The 22,885-nt window shown below is 46.7% G+C and overlaps 1 protein-coding gene across 5 annotated transcripts in view; it reads right to left on the reverse strand.

The window, feature by feature from the left end:
* Positions 1-22,885, reverse strand: part of PTPRG (protein tyrosine phosphatase receptor type G) — a 709,728-nt gene that overhangs the window by 98,698 nt on the left and 588,145 nt on the right. For all 5 annotated transcript variants that reach the window (XM_027039123.2, XM_027039124.2, XM_027039122.2 and 2 more), the window contains 4 exons: positions 12,680-12,864; positions 9,366-9,474; positions 3,209-3,258; positions 698-1,475 (listed from right to left, as the gene is read on the reverse strand). In XM_027039123.2, coding sequence (XP_026894924.1) covers positions 698-1,475; positions 3,209-3,258; positions 9,366-9,474; positions 12,680-12,864 — 1,122 coding nt within the window. The remainder of the gene's footprint in view (positions 1-697; positions 1,476-3,208; positions 3,259-9,365; positions 9,475-12,679; positions 12,865-22,885) is intronic.

The raw sequence follows: 22,885 nt of genomic DNA on the forward strand, positions 1-22,885 counted from the left end.
ACATTGGGCTCTGTGCTGTGATAGCTCAGAGCCTGGAACCTGCTTCCAATTCTGTGTCTCCTTCTCTCTCTCCCCCTCTCCCATTTGTACTCTGTCTCTCTTTCTCTCTTGCAAAAATAAACATTAAAAAAAATAAAAGAATGAAATCTTAAAGAGGGGCTCCTGGGTGGCTCAGTTGGTTAAGCATCCGACTCCTGATTTCTGCTCAGGTCATGATCTCGTGGTTCATGGGTCTGAGCGTCACAAGGGGCTCCACTCTAATAGTGCAGAGTCTGCTTGGGGGATTCTCTCTCCCTCCCCTTCTGCCCCTTCCCCACTCATGCTCTCTCTCTCTCTCAAGATTAACTTAAGAAAAGAAAAAGAGTGAAATCTTAATGAATACACTTCTTAAGATCAATGTCTTTTTTAATTCATTTACTTCACCGGGTCCAAGTCCTCGGAGGTACCCTGAGGTAAGTGGATTTTACCAGCAAACAAACATCAAGGCAAGACTTCCTCGAGCAACAATAAGAGAGAAAGTCTTCTTATTAGAACAAACCAGAGAGCAAGAGAGACAGACAGATACAGGCACACACACGTCTCTTACGCCAGGGACACATACACTTCCAGGAACATGAAGTTCCCTATCCCGGTTTTTCTTAAAGGGGGAGAATGCTCACGGCAGCACGGAGCCTCACAGGAGGACCGGGCCACTTACCTGGATTGACAGTGATAAATTTGCTATCCTCGGAAAATCTGTCCCCTCGGGACACAGGCTTTTTCGATGGCATCTGGGGCCTCCCAGGATCACTCCCTTCGAAACGCTCCTCTGCGACTGTGGCGGGCACTTGGGTGGAGGTGACCGAGCCGGCGTCCAGGCCCGGGAGGGCATCCCTCCCATCATCGGGCCGGGCTGTAGGGACGGCAGTGTGGTCTCGCCCGTGCCCAGGCAGAGTCTGACGCCCACCGGCCTCCGCAGTCCTGTCGGGAGACGAGGGAGTGGGGGTGGGCTCGTCCTGGCTCCGCTCCTGGGTGGCGTGGGTCACCCCGCTCTTTTTCTTCTCGGAGTCCTTCTCCCCCTCCTCCTCATGCTCCCGCTCTCCGTCCTCGCTCTCGCTCTCCTCATCCTTTTCCCCTTCCTCCGCGCCCTCGCTGTCCCTGGTGGGCGCCGAGTCGCCGTCGGGGCCTGGGGAGGCCAAGGCCTCTGTGGTGGCTAGGACGGGCCTGCTGGCCTGCTTGCTGGCAGAGGCGGCCGTGGGCAGGCGCGTGGGCCACACGGTGCTGGGGAAGGACGGGATGCCACCACCGCTGAACCCCAGGCCCGCCAGGAGCGTGCTGGTGACCACCGAGGCCACGGTGGCCTGGCTGCCGCTGGAGGAGGGGCCCATCCCGGTCGCCATGGAGACAAATGAGAAGGGGATGCCAGACGACGTCCAGGTAGAGGACCCCGAGCTGATGGGGGCCATGTCGGCCGAAGAGGCAGGAGACGCTGTGGGCTTCAAAGGGTCACCCGGGGAGGTCAGGGGAAGGGACAGAAGAGAAAGCAGAGCCATGTCAGTCATCAGGATGGGGAAAAAGGCCCTGCTTATGACCCTCAGTAGGTTTTTGTGGTACCAAGGCTGACATGAGGTGGTCCGTGGTCACATGACCACCTCCGGTCTCAACAGTTTTACAATCACTTTGAGCGCATTAAAAAATTCAACTAGCCTATCAAACTCTTCACCACTTTTGCTTAGGAAGAAGCTCAGTGAGTGGCAAAAAAAAAAAAAAAAAAAAAGAAAAAAAGAAAAGTAAGTACCATTAAAGTTGGGGTAAAGACCAATATCCACTAAGTAATAAATCAGCAACATCAGATGGTCACATGATCCTGGGCTGACTCTGCCAGAGGCAGGAGTCCCTGCTTTTTCATATGTATCACTGGCTCTCATGGAGAACACACAGCAACCAGGTCTAGAAAAGCTCTCCAGGGTCTGGTTCCTCCGACTCAAAGTGAGGAAGCAGATGGACAGAAAGGGCACGTGGCTGTCCACGTCTGCAGCGGGAGGAGCCACGCTCAACCCTGCACGCTCTGGGAAGTGGCTTACAGCCCTGCGTCTTCCTCGTGGGTCCCGTATAGCCGCTGCCGCTTCCGGAGTCTCTGGGTCTATCCATGGGGACCTCTACGCCCAGGTACATGAGGCACACAGGATCATCACCCCATTTTACAGGTCAGGAAACCAAGGCACAAAGATGTTAAGGGCTAGGAGCAGGGCCGCCTGTGTTCAAGCCTCAACTCATTCTTCCCACCATCCTAAACTGGGGCTTCTGTGTGAGAAGCAGATAATGGTATCTTGGAAAAACACGAAATGTTGCTCTAAGTTACCTGTTTTAGTTCTTATAGCCTGGTATAAGCATCCAGAATGCCATCCCCTCACTTATATAGTTCAAAACAATACAGCCAGAGCCACTTTGGTTCCTTAACGTTATCACCACATTTCACTTGGGAAACTTTGTAGTCTAAGGAAGGCCAATGTTAGCACATGTTTGTTTCTAATGCTAAATGCCACATAAGACAAAGCATCCAGGACATAGAGGTCAGATGGTCTGGGCTTGAGTTGACAACTTCTTGTCTGGGTGATGCTGAGCACATTGTTTTAACTCACTAAGCCTCAGTTTCCTCTGTAAAATGGAAACAGTAGTAACACTAGTCTTATGGGATGCTGCAAGCAGTAAATAAAATAATAAAATCATCTAAAACCCAGGGAATGCTAGTAAATTTTAGACTATTACTGTTATTACCAACACTGTGATTAATATTATGATTGTTAGTTACACTAGGAATGGGAAAGTTTAGATATTAATTGAGGCTCCAGAAACTTGCAAATCCACATAACTCTGGGGAAATGACAACCTCTGAATTTTAGCCTATGTTCAACGAAGGGCTTGGAACAGACCTTTTGCACTCATTTGCACTCTTACGTTGTATGATCCCATAGATTATAAATAATTTAAAATATGGAGAGTTTTTACCTTGATAGGAACTATACAGTACAACACAACTGCTTTAACTGTCGCCAAGCTTCTTTTCATAACACATTGAATTATAAAGAGGGAGAAATGTGATTTTTTCTGTATTTTCACCTCTTCAAGAGCAGTTTAACAACATCCTACTGCCACCTCGTGGTCACGGTTTTAACTGCATGCGAGTTAACAACCAGCCAGGACAAAGCAATTACCGTTTGCTACTTACCACTCCTGTTTTAACAATTCTGGTCCCTTGGAATATTCGAGTAGTGTTAGCTGAGAAACAAAGAAATTACATTGTAAACAATATACCTTTTTCTGTTGTTCCAATAAAACTTATGATTTACATATAATTTCCACATGTCATGAGATATTATTCCTTTGTAGATTTTTTCCCAACCATTTAAAAATGTAAAACCCTTCTTAGCTTGTGAGTCATTAAAAAACCTTTCACAGGGCTACGTAGCTTGCCTGCTGACTCTTGTCTTACGGTATTAATTTTTTAAAAAAAAATTTATTGTTTTCTGTTTTGAAGTAAAACTTACCTAAGTAAATCTACAAATTTTAGGTGTACTGCCCAAGTAATTTTCTCTATAAACACCTGTGTAACTACCACCCATACTGAGACATATATAGATGTTGGCCAGCACTCCAGAAGGTTTGCATAAGCCCCACACGATACTGACCCCACCTTTCCAAAAGGTAACCCACAATTCTGACCTCTGTTTTGTCTATCTCTGATTTCATATAAATGGAATCATTATTGCACTGTTTCTACCTATCATCTTTCTTTTCAAGTCTATTTATTTTTTTAGTAATCTCTGTACCCAACTTGGGGCTCAAACTCATGACCCTCAGATCAAGAGTCACATGCTCTTCTGACTGAGCCAGCCAGACAACCCCCCTACCTACCACCTTTTTGTTTATAATTTCCTATATTATCAATTCCGTGATTATAACGTGAATCCTGAACTTACTATAGTTTACCTTAAACTAGCACTTGTACCACGTCCTGAAAACATAAGAACTGTACAATAGTTTAACCCTATTTGCCTGCCTCGCCTTTTGTGTGCTGTCATATATTTTATATTTTATTTCTATTCAGTTTTAAAGCCCCGTAAGATACCGCCTTCATCGCTTCATTGCTTTAAATTGTCAACTTCTGATATGACCCACACAACATTCGTTCTGATGTTCGTTCCTTCCTGTGGTTCTGCCTCTTATTGTTGTTAAACAATATAACTCTAGAAAATGTTTAATTGTGGTAAAATACACATAAATTTACCATCTTAACCAATTAATTTTTTTTTTTTAATTTTTGAGAGAGAGAGAGAGAGAGAGAGAGAGAGAGAAAGAGAGAAGGCTCCATGATCAGGGCAGAGCCCGACGAAGGGCTTGATCCTATGACCCTGGGATCATGGCCTGAGCTGAAATCCAGAGTTGAATGCTCAACCGAGCCACCCAAGTGCCCCATCTTAACCACTTTTAAGTGTGCAGTTCAGTAGTGTTAAGTATGTTTTCATTGGTGTGCAACCAATCTCGGAATTTTTCAACTTCCAAAACTGAAACTCTGTACCCATTCACTCCTCTCCCAGCCTCTGGCAACCACCATTCTATTTGATGTTTCTATATGTTTGACTACTCTAGATACTTCACATAAGTGGAATCATATATATTTGCTTTTTTGTGACTGGCTTATTTCATTTAGCACAAGGTCTTTGAGGTTCATCCATGCTGGGCCATGTGTCAGAAATTCCATCCTTTTCAAGGCTGAATAATATTCCCCTCTATGCACACACAGCATTTTGTGTGCTTCTATTCATTGTTAGTGAACACTTGGGTTGCTTCACTACTGTGAATAATGCCAAACAGTCTAATTAAAGAAAATAGCAAAGTGCTTCTTTGTGGTTATCTCCAAATAGGAGTGTTATATAAACTAAAAGTTTGCTTCCTATATATACATGGCACTGAAAAATCAGAAAAAAAAAAAAAAAAAGCTAAATACCAAAGTATACAATATGCGTGTCTGTTGTAAGTTTTTACCTAAACCAGGAGTGGCAAACGACTGGCATAATTTTTGTTTGGCCTGCAACCTTTTTTAAAACTGAATTTGTTGCAATAGCTTTCAAACTAAAAATCCCAATTTCCTGCTTATCCTGTAAAGTCACAATATTCAGTAAAACTGAACTCTCCTCCCTGCAGGGACTGAGCATCCCTCAGTGGATGGTGGATGTAGGATGTCCAGCTTCCCGTTGATAACCCTCCCCCGTGTCTATGCATATGCCTTGCACGGCCCCAGGGGCACCTGAGTCTGCAACCCCCGGCCTAATGACACATTCATTTTGCATAGTTGGAGAGTCGGGATGAACTCTCGACTTTGGAAAGAGATGCATAGTGGGAAAGAGATGAACGTGGAGTACTCACTTCCCTTCGTTAAAGCGGGTCATCTAAAGAGACCTGTGTCACCTGCCCTTTACAAAGGGCTCTGATTAAGGCCCAGAAACGAAGCAGCAACTCAGCACACATACTTCTCATTAACGTTTGACAGTTTCTACCGGGCTGGTTCAAGCTGCGGTGACCAGGAAGTTTCTCCGGGACGGCTGGTATCAGAAATGCTTAACCTGGCACCCATGGGCCCAGGGGGATTCAGGGACAGGAAAAAAAAGGCATCTGCCTTTTCCCACCAAGTTCTCATTGACGTGAAATCAAGGCTCTCCTTTTGCCATGAGAGCAGCCAACACATCTCAGCAGCCCCAGCAGGACCTGTGACTTTGTCTCTGACTGAAGTCAGGTATTCTTATATTCCCTTATAATTGTCATAGCTATTCTGCCACAACATTCCTGTTTGTCGCCACTCAGACATCAAGGTAGCAAGCCGACCCAATGCTTGTCCTTCGATGCCTTAATAAAAAAAGGAAAAAGCATATATGACTATATGCCCAAATTTATGTGTTTAAAATCTTTTGACAACTGTATTTGAGCATAATTGGTTCTCTCTTCTGTGTATTTTACTTATTTATTTTAAGTGATTGTGAGATGGGATCCATTGGCTTCAGGCTGCCTAATGGGTCTGTGGCTCAGAGAAAAGCTCAAGAACCACTATTTTCTATGACCGTTGAGAACTGCAGACAGGCTTTGAACACGAAGCAATCGATCTTGCCACCCGTTTTTGTTGAATTACGGGGGCCACAGGGTAATATTTAGGGGTGGTCTGCTGCTATGTATAAACGATCTGGATTTGGAATAAGAAATCAAGACACTGCTTAGTGGCCAAGTGGTTTTTTCTTCTTGCTGCTGTTGTTTTTTTTCTGCAAGTTACTCGGCTGCCTGGAACATCATCTCTCCATCAGTAAAATAACATGTACCTTACAAGCTGCCACTGCCATGCGGTCAAATGAAATAACTTACTAACTGATGGGAAAAGGCTCTGTAACTGTGAGCCATTCATGGATACTGCTTGGTATTATTACTATTATATATGTCACACTCAAGTAAATATGTAACACTTAATAGTGTATTTACCATAATGTAAACATTCCAACATGGCTTCCTCATGCTCCCAAACCAGATGTAAACTTCATCACTGGGAAACCTAATTATTCTGAACCAGGCCTCTGTGAAATTCCTTAAGCTTTTTTCCACTCCCTTTTAAGACTTGAGTCCTAACAGTTGATCAGTTTTGCACGCTGGGCTCCACTGCTCACAAACGCATCCTTGGCTCTCAAGACGAGGCGTGCTAGCCTCCCCGAAGAGTTAGTTCGTACGCTGCCCACCGGATGCCTAATTTAGGGAAGACGCAAAAGCCACCGTGAGGAGGCCCGGAAGATCCACGCCCCTCTGTCAACGTATAGGGACAAGCAACAATATAGAAAATGAGGAAACGCACGTCCACCTCTGAACAAAGTGAGTCTTTCTAGACAAAGGAGACATTGGCCATTTCCAACTAGTCTCTGTGATCAGACATGTTAAATATTCCATGCTTGGAATTTATAGCTGACAAGGCCTTTTGGAATTACATTACATTACAAACATTTAATTTTTCAAAGTCCACACAGAAGCCAGCAAGCTCAGGGGCCTATTAATCAGGACAGGCAGTTCTGCAGATTCTAGGTTCTTGGTCGGAGCACACGGGAGGCCTAATCATAATTTATGCGTCCAAAGTTCCAGGGCCCTGGCCTCAGCAAACTCCTACTGTGGCCTCCTATTCTCTCTCCCCTGGGCCGCACAGACCTGGCTCTGGCCTGTGGACCCTCGTCAACACAGGCAGAGGGGCCAAAATACGCAGGGCACAGGGGGTCACGTGAAAAAAACACAGCGATGCTCATTTCAATTAGTTTAAACGGAAGGATGACATAATGTGAACACTAGCAAAGAGTATTTAAATGCTAAATGCCAAACTGTAAAGCTAGAAGGGATCCTTAGAGGGAATCTAAAGCTGGAGGGTTTCTTACCCTGAGTTCACCCTTTCTTTTTATATCAAACCTAGTACTAAGGTGATATTTATAGTTGGTACCAGGCACTCTGCTAATTACTTTACATGTTTCACCACACGCCATTCTACAAGGTCCCTGTGAGGTCGGTACCTTCGATACTGCCGCTTTTTGGACCGGGACACTGCAGCTTGGGGGAGCTAATAACCATTCTCTGAGTTCCAGAAACACTGAGTGGCAGGTGGACTCAAAGCCGGGGCCCTCATTCCAGGGCCCCAGCTCTACACCAGTGCCTCTCAGTCTTCACTGAGCATGACAGGTGGGCCATCTGCTTAGAACTGAGATTCCTGGCCCCACCATCAGAGATTCTGAGGCAATTGTTCAGGGAGAGGCCCATAAATATGCATTTCTCACTGGCTTCCAGATGATGCTGATTGATGCTGCTGGTTCAGGACCTACGGGCTTGATGGGGCCCCTGAAGTTGTACTAAAACTCTGGATTTTTCTACGGGAAGGGTCCAAAGACTTCATCAGATACATGACTCAAAAAAGTTAAGAGCCGTTGGCCTGGGGCGTAGGTTTCTCTGAAACTGAGGATCCCAGGTGTGAAGAACCTTACCAGTGAGGACCTCAGCCTAGCACAGCAAGGTCCAGTGCCCTGGTCCCTCCCGCCACGTTGGTCTTGGTGCACGTCCCCAAACCAACTCACCAAATAAAGTCATGAAAAAAAGTTTCACTGGAACCAGGACTGGGATTAGGTTGGGGCAAGTTAAGACAGAGTGGATCCTATCTTTATTTAGAATTTGTGTATTTTCTCCACGAACATTTTGCACAGATTTTGCTTCGAAAAAAAGTTCTGGTAAAATACAACATACCTTGAGTACGGAGTTTTTTGGTACTCTTAAATTTTGCACGAAGGTAAATGCTTCTTTTGACTCACCCTAGTCCTGACTCTGGAACGTTCTACCAGACCCTATCTCAGCAGGAGCATAGAGCTATTTCTCCAGAAACCCAAGGATCTTGCAAGCAAAGGCTCATTTATGTGGCTTGTAAGCGAGAAGGGCATGCTGTAGGAGCGCCTGGGTGGCTCAGTCAGTTAAGCATCCAACTCTCGGTTTCGGCTCAGATCACAATCTCACGGTTTCACGGGTTTGAGGCCTGCATCAGGCTGTGCACTGCCAGTGTGGAGCCTGCTTGGGATCCTCCCTCTCTCTGTCTCTCTCTCTCCCTCTCTTTCTGCTCCTCCTCTACTCATGCTGTCTCTGTCTCTCTCAAAATAAATAAATAAACTTAAAAAAAAACAGGAGTGTGCTATATGTTTGGGCTCTGGTTCTTTTTTTAAATTTTTTTTTTTGTTTTGTTTTTTCAACGTTTATTTATTTTTGGGACAGAGAGAGACAGAGCATGAACGGGGGAGGGGCAGAGAGAGAGGGAGACACAGAATCGGAAACAGGCTCCAGGCTCTGAGCCATCAGCCCAGAGCCTGACGCGGGGCTCGAACTCCCGGACTGCGAGATCGTGACCTGGCTGAAGTCGGACGCTTAACCGACTGCGCCACCCAGGCGCCCCGTGGGCTCTGGTTCTTAAGAGAATAGCTAAGTGAATCATGCTAAAAATCCAAAGGCGATACTCCATAACACGACTAGGATGTGATTTTTGTGATGACGCAGTGTTAGACAAATACTTGGTTCCCCACAGTTGGAATATGACAATAATAATAAACAAAATGATCAACACTCTGCTCTTGTTCCCCATCTTCTGGCCTATGAAACCCCCAACCTAAAAGACAGGCTTAAATTCCTCAGGCTTTTCAGGCGTGATTTAAAACTCCATGTTGATTCTTAGGCCAGGCTTATTTCTTCTGACCAGGCACGTCAAGAAGAAAACAGATAAAGCATAACAAAGGAGGGGTGCAGGGGCACTTGGGGCCAGAGAAGAGGGGAACTGGCCTTACCTTGAAAGAGCATTGTCTGGCTGAAGTCACTGCGCATGTCATTCCTACAAACGGCTTGGACGCGGAACAGGTAAAGGCTATCCGGTGACACGTGACTAATGGTGGCTTTCTGCAGGTGAAGCAAGAAAAGGCAGTGAGTTGGTTTTGAGGGCTGGTACACGCCTGACCTTCTAAAACCAAACCTAAAATAATGTTAAGCATTCCTTTTAGGTTTCTGGGTACCATGGCAAAGCCTGACAGACACGATGCTCCCCTGCTGACCGAAGGCTCAGTTTGAAGGGAAAGAACGTTTCGAAATAACTGGCTGGGAATCTGTATTCAACACTGAAGCGTGCAGGATAGCAGATGTAACAAAATCAGTCCAGACTCATCCTTGACCGGCCTGGAACATGTCTTCGGCCATCTTCGTCCTCACAAGGCTTGGGATTCTTTCCTTTAGTCCAGTTATAGACTGTAATTATTTACCCTAGGCAGCCTCTAGAATTACCAAGTATACTAAACTTCCAGAAGCAGGCAGAGTTTTAAATATCAACAACAAAATCTTGGCGTATACATTTCTTGGCAGTTCAGAGGCCTCGTTGTACTTGATGGATGGATACTATGGGGCACGAGGCTAGGTCAGAACACTTGATTAGAGTCCAGATGACATGAGACCCACCCCTGTCACACCACTCGCTGGCCGTGTGATTCCAAGTCAGCTGCTTAATGTCTTCCAGCCTCTGCTACCTTCCCCTGTTAAATGCAAAAAGCAGTAGCTACCTCACAGGATGCTTGTGAGTCCTGTAGCACACACGCCATGCAAACCTTGTTCGCAGGCATTCCATACCACATAACGTAAAGAATGCCCCTGGTCTAACACAGAGCCCAGCAAGCCACAGCCCACAGGCCAAATCCTGCCTACTGTTTCCTTTTTTTAAATAAAGTTTTATTAGCATACAGCCATGCCCATTCATTTTCATGTTGTCTGTGGCAGCTTTCAGCCTACGACGGCAGAGCTGAGTAGCTGCCATAAAGACCTAATGGCCTGGAGAGCCCCCCCCCCCCCCCCCCCATTTTGCTATCCGGCTCTTTCTAGAGAACGTCTTGTCAATCCCTGGTCAAGCATCACCAGCCAAATCCAAATCCCTGTTCCTCAAAGCTTTATTCATTCAAAGAGTCTTTGAAAATGAGAGAATTGGGGGCGCCTGGGTGGCTCAGTCGGTTAAGAGTCCAACTTCAGCTCAGGTCGTGATCTCACGATTTGTGAGTTTGAGCCCTGCTTCAGGCTCTGCACTCTCTCTCTCTCTCTCTCGCTCTCTCTGCCCCTCGTGGGATTCACTCTCTGTCCCTCTCTCTCTGCCTCTTGATCACTTGTGTTCTCTCTTTCTCAAAAATAAGTAAATAAACAATAAATAAATTTTTAAAAATTCAAAAAAAAAAAGTGTTCCTTTTAGGTTTCTAACCCCAGTAGCCATAAGGTAGAGAACAGCTTTGCTCCCGCTACATCAGCACTCTCAACTTCTTGAGGAATTAAGAAAATTAATTTTGTGTCCCCAAAGAAAATAACCACCCCCAGAAAATTCTGCTTAAAAAAAGAAAAAAAAAACTTGCTGTCAAAGCAGGTTTTTCTCTTTCTCTCATAAACTAATTAATGCCTCATTCTCTAAACCTCTGACCCCCTGGTCTGTCTTTGTTCAGAGCGAAATCTTTGCTCCATCTATGCAGGGGTTTATTAGAATTCACTCCCAGCCGGTATCTATTTATCTTTGTGTGTTTAATTATTTTCCACTTAGAACAAGAAACCGCGTAAGCGCCTAGTTTCTGCTGATTAATGTAAGTCATCTGTACTCGAGAACGAGTAAAACCCTTTACGGACTTCCAATAGCGACAAGAGAAAGGTTAAAACACATCATAACCTTGGGTGCCTTTCAATAGATTTCCCTCTGATTTCATGAGGCTCATCATTCCCTAATGTGACCCAGATAACAATGTCTAGTGGGGAAATTGAAAATATAAATGGAAATGAAGTAAAAGAATCTTCATCTAAAAGAATATGAAAAGTATTATTCTGTAACTGATTGAATGGGCCCTGGGGACTCTGTATTGGAAAGAAAAAAAAAAGTGATAACAGTCATTAAGAATCCCACTTGGTGCTACTGTATTTTTCATGTGCACATACAATTACGGTTTCATTATTCCACAGCCTTTTTTTTTTCATTAACAATAAGTGGAAGGCTTTTAAACCATATGTGTCACTTTGAGTTTCTATGCAAAGACTTCAAGCCTCGTGCTTGCTGGAGGGTTTGCTTTCATAGCGAAGAAGATGGCATCTGCAAGCACCTGTTCTGAAGGGCCTCGGTGGGTGTTGGCCTCTAAACACTTCCGTAAACATTAGGACGAGAAGCTGGGCTGGGCAGAGACAGCTTAGAGTGACGTCAGATATTAGAGTATCTGAGAGTCTGAGAACACAGGTTAAAAATCACATGGTCACAGGGGTCCAGTGTGAAATGGTAATGTGTGAGGCTGATCATTTGTGACCGAGGGAGTGGTGGGGACTCTGGGCAGCTGACCATGCAGGTGACTAGAGTACTAGTGGGGAAGAGGAGGGGGAGGAGGGGGAGGAGGGGGAGGAGGGGGAGGAGGGGGAGGAGGGGGAGGAGGAGGAGGAGAGGAAAAGGAAGAACTATAATAGTAGTTCTTGGGGCTTATCCAGCACTTATGTGCCAGGACCTGTTGTACATTTGCACACCTCGTATTTACAATAGCCACATCAGATTTAAAAAAGGGCTTAATGGAAGCTTTCTCGTTTTTTGTTGGTTGGTTTTTTTTTTTGTTTTGTTTTTTAATGTTTTATTTATTTTTAAGAGAGCCAGAGAGAGAGGGCTCACGAGTGGGAGAGGGGCACAGAGACAGAGGGGACAGATGATTGGAAGAGGGTTCTGGGCTGACAGGAGAGAGCCCGATGTAGGGCTCGAACTCACCACCGTGAGACTGCTACCTGAGCTGAAGCTGGACACTCAACCGACTGAGCCACCCAGAAGCCCCTGTTGGTTGTTTTTTGGAAATAATGTAAGAATAAGCAGTCAGTTTTGAAGAGCCTGACTACAAAGAAACTACCTAGCTTTTTCCGGTGGTGTAGCCAGGAAGCGGAAGGGTGGAAGGAGCCCGGAGGGGGGGGGTCCCGCACGGCTCCCACGAATAGCCACTGCGATGCGCAGCACAGCGCCCTCAGCAGGCACAGATAAGGCACGCCGTGCAGTGCGCGGATGGTAAGAGACGCGGCGGGGGCTCCCCTCGTAACTGCAAGGGCAGTTAGGAACACAGCGAGGTTTTACCAAGTCTTTGTCGCTGTCCTTTGTAAACGTCTTCTCCTTCTCGTCCTCGTTCTTGGTCCAGCTGTAGGAGATCATGTAGTTCATGATGGGTGGGTGGTAGACGGTCTCCGGCTGGCTCCAGGACACCTGCAGCGCCGTCTGGTTCAGAGGCTGCACCTTCATGTGGATGGGCGGAGAGCTGCAAACTGAAGACAACACACGGCCAAGCTCAGGGGCTCCCGGGACAACACGCGATTCCACCACGTGCCCGAGTTCTTAAAGATTCTAACCCCCAAAAGCTGGGATCGCAGTACAGGAGATATCCGTACTCCTTTTACCGAGTTTCACCCACTGCTAACATTTTGCACCTCACACTCACACACACACACACACACACACACACACACACGCACGCGCGCGCAATTGTTTTCTTGCAAAATCACTGAAAGCAAGTTGCAAACATGCTGATGCTTCCCTCCTTAATACTTTGGCCTTCATCTCCTCAGAATAAGGGCATTCTCTTATATAATTGCATTGGACTGCACACTTGCGTCCCCCTCTGCAAATTCATATGCTGAAATCTGATCCCCAATGTCACGGTATTTGAAGGTGGGGTCTTTGGAAGGCAACTGAGTCATGAGGATGGAACCCTCATTATGAAGGGGATTAGTTTTTCTATAAAAGAGACCCCAGAGGCACCCCCTCACCCATTCACCATGCAAGCAGACAGCCGTCTTACGGACCAGGAAGCAGGCTCTTACCAGACAGCAAATCTGCCGGTGCCTTACCCCAGGGTCCCAAGCCTCTGGGACTGTGAGAAAACAAAATTTCTGTGGTTGACAAACCTCCCAGGCTATGGTATTTTGTGGTAGCAGCCTGAGCTAAGGCAATAACCGTCACAGCATTATCATACTTAAGAAAATAAACATTAATTCAATAATATTATCTGATATATAGTCCATATTCAGATTTCCTCAGTCATGTCCAATGATAATTTACAGCCATTCCCCACCCCCCCCATCCCATATTGCAGTTAGTTATCACAATGCTTTAGCCCTTTAAATCTATTACAGTCCCTGGCCTTTTTTCCTGATGACTTTTTTGAAGAAGCCAGGCCATCTGATGTGTGGGCTATCCCGACACAGTGAAACTGTAGATGAAATTTTACCGTAAATACACCAGAGTGTCAACCGATATAATTTAAAATGAGACTTTAATTTTGAAGCAAAGCCACAAAACAGGGATGGGTTTCCTCTGGACCAGCAGTACCCTGTGTATTTATACGGATGCAGGGCATACGGAAAAGTAGGCTACTTCTCTTTTTCACTCCTTGTGGCCGGCAGGTTTGAAGGGATGTGGTGGTTCTACATCCATCGGTAGACAAAGCCAAGTCGACAGTATCATTAATAGTGCAACATTTTAGGTTTTCAAATGGGTCCTTTCCAGTGGCCATGATTCCTGTCTCCGTGGGGCTTAGAGTCTACGGCAGGGTTTCTGAGCCTCAGCAGTACCGACCTCGGGCCAGACAATTCTCTGCTCCTGGGGGGCTGTCGTGTGCGCTGCTGGATGTTTAGCAGCATCCCTGGCTGCATCCAGTAGACGCCGGGAGTACTTCCTTCCCGAGTTATGACAACCAAGATGGTCCTCAGAGAATGCCAAATGTCCCCTGGAAGGCCAGTCGCCCCCAGCTAAAAACCACTGGTCTAAAGGGGGCGATGGAGATTCGTCAAAGAAAGACACATGTGCAGCTGGTATCACACGCCCTCATGGAATGGATGGTCAGGAGGAGAAGTACGCAGTGTTTTCCAAGCATATTATGGGAGGATGTGGCCCAGGCTTTGGTAGAGACTCCCTTGAGGGAGGTACATCTGCCTGAGAGCTGACAGAGAAGTGGAGATTAAGGGGAGGGAGGGAGGGCAGGTCGAGGGACCACAGCAGGGAGAAGGCCTGAGGGGCTGGATGGAGGCACAGAGAACTAGGCAAGAGGCAAGCATTAACTGGTGGAGCTGGAAAGACCTCACACCCCAGAAGCCAAGTCCGGTCTTGATCCTATGGGCACCGGGAAACGAGAAAGATCTAAACCAGAGAACGACGCAAGCAGGTTTGCACTCTTCAAGATCCCTTGAGCTTCCACCTCCCGGTAGAAGAACCTGGAGGAGCCAGGAGGGAAGGGGGGAGGCAGTGAAGAGGTGCTGTGGGTGGCCAGGCTTGCAGACCAGAGAGAGGATCCGAGAATGGCGGGATCTAGAGCAAAGAGGTAAAACTGAGAGGCCCAGTGAGGTGCCGGCCTAGGAAGGGTGTGAGGGAGAGGAGGGCAGTGAGGACCACACTCCGCCTTGGGGTGCAGGAGGTGAGCAACACCGGAGGAGATGGGTCAGGCTCCAGAGCTTGGTTCTGGCATCTCCCAGAGACACAATTACATGGCCAGCAGCCTACTGCGAGCCACACTCCCCTATTTTCCAACCGAGAGCCCCTAGCCCAAGGCTGCCCAGGGGAGCAGGATGGCTTTCCTGCCAGAGATGCATGGGCCCAGCTTTAAGGACCTGGCTGCTGGAGAAAAGCGGAGATTGGTTTTGACAGGGAGGCACCCTTTTGCTCTGCAACTGCCAAATCACGCTTCAGCCGGAGAGATTCACTTTGTGCGACTGAGACAGGAAGGAAGGGCTAAATTGATGAGGCATTCCCACTGCCCCTCAGAACCCCGGGAGGCATCTTGCTGCCTACCGTGCAAATGCCACCAGCACAGGGACATCAAACAAGCAATCTGAAAGGGAGGCCCGCAGCGAGACGCTAGGGTGCAGTGACAGCAGGAGGACACTAGGTGGCGCTAACATACCGCTTTTAAATACCCCAACTGCCTATGCGGCTGGTAGTTTCTCAAGACCGAGCATGGGCGGGGGAGGGGGGAGAGAGAGGAATCAAGGAAAGATCTACACCCCATCTTTCCAGGTGCCAATAATGAACCCAGGAGATTCATATATTGGAAAGCCTCCATATCTTACAGTGATGACCATGTCAAATTTCCTGATTTCTACATCTCTTCTCACCTCCTACCATGTTCTTATTTAAACTCCCTTATTCTGAAGACATCACTCCTCTGCTCCAATTAGTGGTGAGCTGTATGGGGATGCATATATCTCCAAGAGTTACATCATAATCACATAAATAATTCTATCACCCACATGCGGATGCAACCATTCTTCTTATTTATTCTTTCAAATTAAAATAGCTCAGTTTTTCTTTGCTGATTAAGATGATTCATGTTAATGTTCTTAAAAGGAAACCCAAGTAATACAAAAAGAAGAAAGCTAAAAAAAAATCACCCCAAATCCCAGAATCTAGAGATAAGCACTGTTAACTTTCTGGGGATCTCACATTCCGGTATCTCTTCGTGCACATGTAAAAGCACATGCATGCAATTTGATGTAAATGGGATATGGTTTTGCATTATAGTTGTTACATTGCTGTTGTGTTTAACCCACTAAGTCATGGAAATACTTCCTTGTCAATAAAGAGAGCTTGCGGTTTTCACTGTTTTGAATGAACGTGCAGAGGTACAGAAGCCCACTGTCTCAATGTACGAGAAAAAAATGTATGTACACTTAAAGTCAAAACCTTTTATTTGAAACTAGCACTTTAAGTTTTTAAATGCTGAGATTATCAGTTAACATCCCATTTTGGAGAATCTGTGGGTCACGTTGACAACTAGGGAGAATCTTTGTCCAATAGGACCTTCCTAAAAAAAAAATTATGTGAGTGTAACTGACATACTATGTTACATCAATTTCAGGTATATGACAATGTACTAGACAATGTACTGAGTGAGGCTCACAAAGGAGGCAGGTCAGACCTCTAATGAGACCACCCACTCAGATGGAACCTCACTGAGGCGCCTCCAGAGGGCCCCGCTTGTCCCGACTACATACTGAAGCATGCAGTAGCATTTACAGGCTGAGGAGCTCTGTCCCACCTGAGACGAGCAGGCAGAGAAGAAATTTTTCTCTCTCCATCTATCTCCACCACCGCCCTGAGAGGGAGGGTTTTTCTGGGCCAGATTTGCAGAGTACTAGAAGGACCAACAACAGGAGTTGGCAAACTTTTTTGGTCAAGGGCCAGACAGCAAATGTTTCCAGCTTTTCCAACCGCACAGTCTCTGTTGCAAATAGTAAACTCAGCCTTTGAAGTGCAAAACCAGCTCAGGCGGTATGCAGAGGAACGAGTGTGGCTGTGCTCCAGTAAACCTTTATTCCCGGACACTACATTCCAATTTCATAGAACTTTCTTCTTTCTTTTCTTTTTATCTGCAGAGCTAGATACCAAGTTGTCTATATTAGTCATTTTTAATTCAATTTATTTAAACTTAAAAATAGTTCACTGGGTGTTGTATGGAAACCAATTTGACAATAAATTTCATATTAAAAAAATAAATAAAATCACCTTTTTTTTACCAATAAATAAATAAACAAACAATAAAAAAATTAAAAAAAAATAGTTCACACATTTGATTTTCAGGCGTTAGGAAATCTTGGGTGTTTTTTCAACTGTTCAAAATTAAAAAAAAAATTATTCCTAATGCATGGTTGTACAAAAGGTAGTGGTCAAGTTCTGGCCTGTAGGTCACTGGTTTGCTGATCCTTGATCTGGAAAATAAAGGGAGGCCAAGCTTTTATCTGAAGACACTTGCGTTCTTAGCACTGAATTCCGCCTCTCAACACAGCCTGAGAGGTCCACCTGGCCTCAGAGTGGAGACTCTTCTGTGTGCAATTATATTATTTACTTTGCTGAATGTCTTTGGTAAGTAATCTACCTCCCCACCAGAATGGAAACTCCAAGAGGCTAGCATCTTTCCTGTCTTGTCTGCCGCATTATCCCTGGTGGTGAAGACAGAGCTTGACCCAGGGTGCCTGGTAGTTCGGTCCGTTGAACGTCTGGCTCTTGATTTCGGCTCAGGTCATGATCTCATGGTTCCTGGGGGATCGAGCCCTACGTCGGGCTCTGCACGAATAGTGTGCAGCCTGCTTGGGATTCTCTCTCTCTGTCCTTCCCCTGCTTGCATTCTCTCTCTCAAAATTAATAAATAAACTCAAAAAGCACAGAGCCTGACACAGAGCAGTCCCTCAATAAATACTGCCAGAATGAGTGGCATGTTGGGTGGGTGGGTTCCTCTGCTGTCCATGTCCCGTGTGCCATCACCCCCGCCATGCCTGCCATCTTCTTCCACTCTTCTCTCTGGCCAGCAACCCCTCTGCCCCCCACCCGGCCTCCCTGAGGGTCTTGATCCAACCTCACAGTTCCCCTCTGACATCTCTGTGCTCCCAGGGCCCCTCTGCTCCCCATTTCAACTTGCCCATCACGTGTGTCCCCATCAGCTGCCCACTTCTCCATCCCTGTGACAGGACTGTAAGTACCTCCAGAGCATGGACCACACTCTGCATCACTAATGCCCTTAGCAGGGCCTCAAATTTCATTCACAGAATGGAGGAAGGCATTCTGCTCTCCAGTCAGGACCACTGGTAAAGTTCCCATGTACAGAATCAGTGCCACACAATCTATCTCTGGGATCACTTCAGGGCCTCAAGTTCGTAGGAAGACCCTGTCCCTAGACTCACACCTTCCGCAGGGGGGATGTTTGCCCATCAAAAAAAAAAAACAAAAAAAAACAAAAAAAAACGTTCAGTCTACAGAGGTGACAAAACTCCCAGGATGCTCGGAGGCTGGGGGAGGTGGAGTGACCAGGTGCCTTCCAAACAATAGGCAAGGAAGGAGATAACACATTATTGTGCTCTGTGTTGTCAACTTTTGCTGGCTTTTTCAGTGATGGAAATCCTTCTTTCCAAAAAAACACCCCTGAAAATTCAAAATGTAAAACAGAGCATTACAGAATTGTATGGAACACTCTGGAAAAGCTGGTATAATAAAGCACAGACTTTGGAGCCAGCCTCCTGCACAGTATTCTCGTTAATAAAATGGGTATTCTCGTTAATACCTGGCAATACCCTCCTCAAGGGGTTGGGGTGACGATGATAGTGACTACTGGGGCTGAACAGGAATCTCTAAGACTCACGGCCAGTGGCAAATATAGGGGCAAGCTACTGGGCTCACATGGCACTTTAAAAATTGGCATACCCTGGGGCGCCTGGGCGGCTCGGTCGGCTCAGCGTCTGCCTTCAGCTCAGGTCACGATCTCACGGCCCGTGAGTTCGAGCCCCACATCGGGCTCTGTGCTGACAGCTCAGAGCCTGGAGCCTGCTTCGGATTCTGCATCTCCCTCTCTCTCTCTGCCCCTCCCCCTCTCACGCTCTGTCCCCCCCCACCAAAAAAATAAACAGTTTTAAAAATTGGCCTATGTTACATGCACAGCTGGATTTTTATATCGAGTCTCCATCCACATGAAGACCACAGCAGCCTCCCCTGCAGAGTGGGGGTGTGTGTGCTCAGTGTTGCCCCAGTCCCTGCCTCTCCCCACGGCCTTGGCCCAGCTCATTTCACCCACAGCTGCCGGGCCCCCAAGGCTAGGTGAGTTTTCCCCTGGTCTAAAACGAGCACCAGGAGCACTGTCCTAGGCACGCAACAGGCACCCAGCCCGGCACCCTTGACAATGGCCATGGCAAACTGCACCTAACACAGGGAGTCGGCCAGTCGTCTTTTACACAAAATCGAAGCCTGTTAACCATGGGGGAGGTACCACACCCGGCTCTCTAAACAAATACTCCCCTGCGAGGTGCTCCTGACACCACCCTTCCCCTTCTCGGGGGCCTGATTATGTCTGATTGCTTTTTCACAGGCAGTTCAGAGGATGTTCGGTGCCAGCTCTGAGAATTTCTGCCTTCGTTCTCAACCACCTTTAATTATGATCCCAGACTTCGTTAAATAATGAAGAGGCTTCTTAGCAGAGCACCCAAGGTCCTCTGATTCTAAATCAATGTCAAGGATATCTTCTCAGTGGTTCTTACAAAATGGTAGTTTCCCCCATTCCCACCCCCACCCCTTTTCATTCTGGGTGTTTGATAAACTAATGTGACAGGCTCTGTTTCGAGGTCGGTGGTAACTTGCAAGGGCCTGAAACTATTGAGGGACCTCCTCCCTGCACCCCCCCCCCCCCACCCTGAGTTTCACGCCCGAGGCAACAGGCTGATTACTGATCAGGAATCAAAGGGGCAGCACTGCTCAAAACACAGCAACGTGGTACAGATTCACTATTTCACGATGTTTTCAACAGAAATGAAACAGCTGCCTGGGGCCGTGGGCTGAGGCAGGGGGACTCTGTGGCATCCTCTACCACACAGAGTGGTACCAGCTTAGCCCAAACCGGCTGAGGATCACGGGGTCTCAAGATTCCTGCCCCAGGGACCTGCCAGGCAGGGAGGGCAGACAGTAGTACAATGTCCTCTTGAGCAGAAGGGACGCACTCAAGTGGCACAGAGCCATGGGGCCTCGCCTCTGACAGCTTAAGCGCCTGTCATTTCTTTATCGCCCCAGCCCAGCTCAAGAACTCTTGAATATGGAGTCCTTTAGGGGAAATTTCCAAAGAAATGGCCTCAGGGAAGGAGTTTTCTTTTTGAAGGGTTGAATCAAAGAGGTCTAGTTAAACACAAATCCCCCAAAGCAGGCTATGTAGGACTTCAAACCCAGTATCTTGGTGCTCTGGGGGTGTCACCTCCCCCACCCTCACCAAGGGCTTATGAATGAGAAACTGGCCAAAGTGGCAGAACCGGGAAGGATGAAATTAAAGCAGAGCCCTAGCTCTGGCATTTTTGGGTTTTATGGCATCCGGATAATGTCCATTTGGAGCTGCCGGCTGCCAAGCACATGCGAGGGCCAGGCTCCATGCCTTCATCTTGATAACCCATGCATGTGTAACTGAATCCAAGAGGTGGGTTCAATTATTCTCCCCATTAAAGATGAATGAGGACACGGGGTCCAGAGACACCAAGTCACCGGGCTGGGCCAACGCCACAGAGAGGGAGGAGGGCTGAGAACTGGAACCCAGTCTGTCTGATTCCAAACCAGAGTGGGTGAGTGACGGGAAGCTCATGTACGTCCTATCCACAGACACCTCCCACATCGGCTCTCTCTTCTACGAGATGGTAGTAAAAAGTCAGGAGGGCTATTCAAGGCTTAAGAGGTGAAACCGGTCGCACACAGGCATGACGCGTGGCTACTGCAGCCTCAGGGCTGTGACTTCCTCCTCCACTCTCCCTCCCCTCCCCTCCTTGTTCTCAATGACACATGAGAGTGTAGGGTCTCTTGACAAGTTCCAGAGCAGCTTCCAACTCCTTTGAGAATGGATGAATGGATGGATGGAGCCCAATCCCCACTCTCCCTATCAGAAATGCAGCCTACATTTGTGGTCCCCCAAACCATCATGGGGATGCTGGAACTATGTGGGGTGGTGCAAGCTGTCCACCACCAGGGCCTTTACTCTGTGCGTTTCGGTGCTGCCATTGCAGTATAACAAGTCCTATCTGATGAGCCTGGCGCTGGGCTGAGTTAGTGTATTTCACAAACCATGTCATGAAATCCTCTCTGTAATTCTATGGGGATCCTGGCTCCATCGTTACACCCCTGTTTTGTTTTATTTTATTTTCTGTTTATTTATTTGTGTGTGTGAGAGAGAGAGAGACAGAGCATGAGCAGAGGAGGGGCAGAGAGAGGGAGACACAGAATCCGAAGCAGGCTCCAGGCTCTGTGCTTGTCAACACAGAGCCCGACAGGGGGCTCGAACTCACGAGCTGTGAGATCATGACCTGGGCCGAAGTCAGATGCTCAACCGACTGAGCCACCCAGGTGCCCCATGTTACCCCCGTTTTAGAATCAGAGATCCAAAATGGTCATCCATTCACTTTTTCACTTTGGAGGCAGACTGCTTTGGTTCTAGACAGACCAGCTGTATAGTCTTGGGTAACACATGGTGAAGCTTTTGGGTAAGTGCAGGAAATGCACAAGCACGTGCTGACTGATGTATAGAAAGTGTGCTATAAGAAATTGCTACTGTTAAATATTTACTGAGCACCTATTATATACCAGGACACTGACCAGGAACTAGGGATAGAGGTGAACACAAGTGGACATGGTCCTTGACCTCCTGGAGATTACATCCCAGAGGGAGAAACACATCAACCACTTAATCCCCCTAAAAGAGAGTTCTTAATTTAGGGCTTCTTAGTGGCTCTAGATAGAATGCACAGAAATCTGTGAACTTGGATATGAAAAAATATACTTTTATTTTCACTGATCTCTATCTAAAATTTAGCATTTCCTTCCATTTCAAATGCTGGCAACAAAGTATAGTAGTAGTAATTAGCAGGACCTGGGGGACATCACCAATAGAAATCACAGATCTATTTCTGCTAGATTACAGTTGTTGCCAATATCTCAAATCTTCCTCATGCTCATTATTATTTCAAAATTACAATGGTTATTAGACCTGCTGCTAGATTTTATAATTTAATGCCTTCATCAAGAAGCAGATAAATTACTATACTATAATTAAATTTTTTTTGATAATATCTGAGGATAACTGGCTTCCTTGGTAATCTATTTTACTTTATTTTATGCATCTAAAAACCATCAATATGAGAAGAAGTCTATGGGATTCACCAGATGGCTGAAGGGGTCCATGGCATTCACAGGTTAAACGTAATTACAAAAATATTATTCTGCACAAAGATTTAATAAGGGACCCTGACCTAGGTTTGGGGGATGGGTTAGCAAAGATTTACTGAGAAGAGTGATGTTTGGACTGAAATCTGAACAAGAGTAGGGTTTATAAAGTGAACAGGAAGGAAGGAGGCATAGATACGTCAAACAGAAAAAAATAAAAAACACAGCTTGTGCAAAGGCCCTGCAGTTGGAAAACTGGAAAGAAAACTAGTATGGCTGGCAAGTAGGGGATGAGGAGAATGGTCCAAGACCAGGTCTCAAAGCTAGTAGTGTTGGAGCTAGAGTTCACCCCTGGGTGGGTCTCACTAGAGGCCAGACTTTGCTGGACGGCCACTTTCTTATGAGGTGAGAGAATCAGGGGCACAGTGGCCCCGACATTCTATGGTGTCTTAACTAAAGCAAACAGTAACCTGTTGCGAGATGACAGAAAACATGTACACTCATCTCTACCCCCGGGTCCTGACAGAGAGCTCCTAAAACCCTTGCAACTTTCCAAGTGGTAAGAGCACTGAGAGGATCTCTTGTTCTAACGTTTGTTTCTGACCTCATCCCTGACAGAGGGCT

This window comes from Acinonyx jubatus, chromosome A2 (assembly GCF_027475565.1).
Source record: "Acinonyx jubatus isolate Ajub_Pintada_27869175 chromosome A2, VMU_Ajub_asm_v1.0, whole genome shotgun sequence".
In the NCBI taxonomy this organism is placed as follows: domain Eukaryota; kingdom Metazoa; phylum Chordata; class Mammalia; order Carnivora; family Felidae; genus Acinonyx; species Acinonyx jubatus.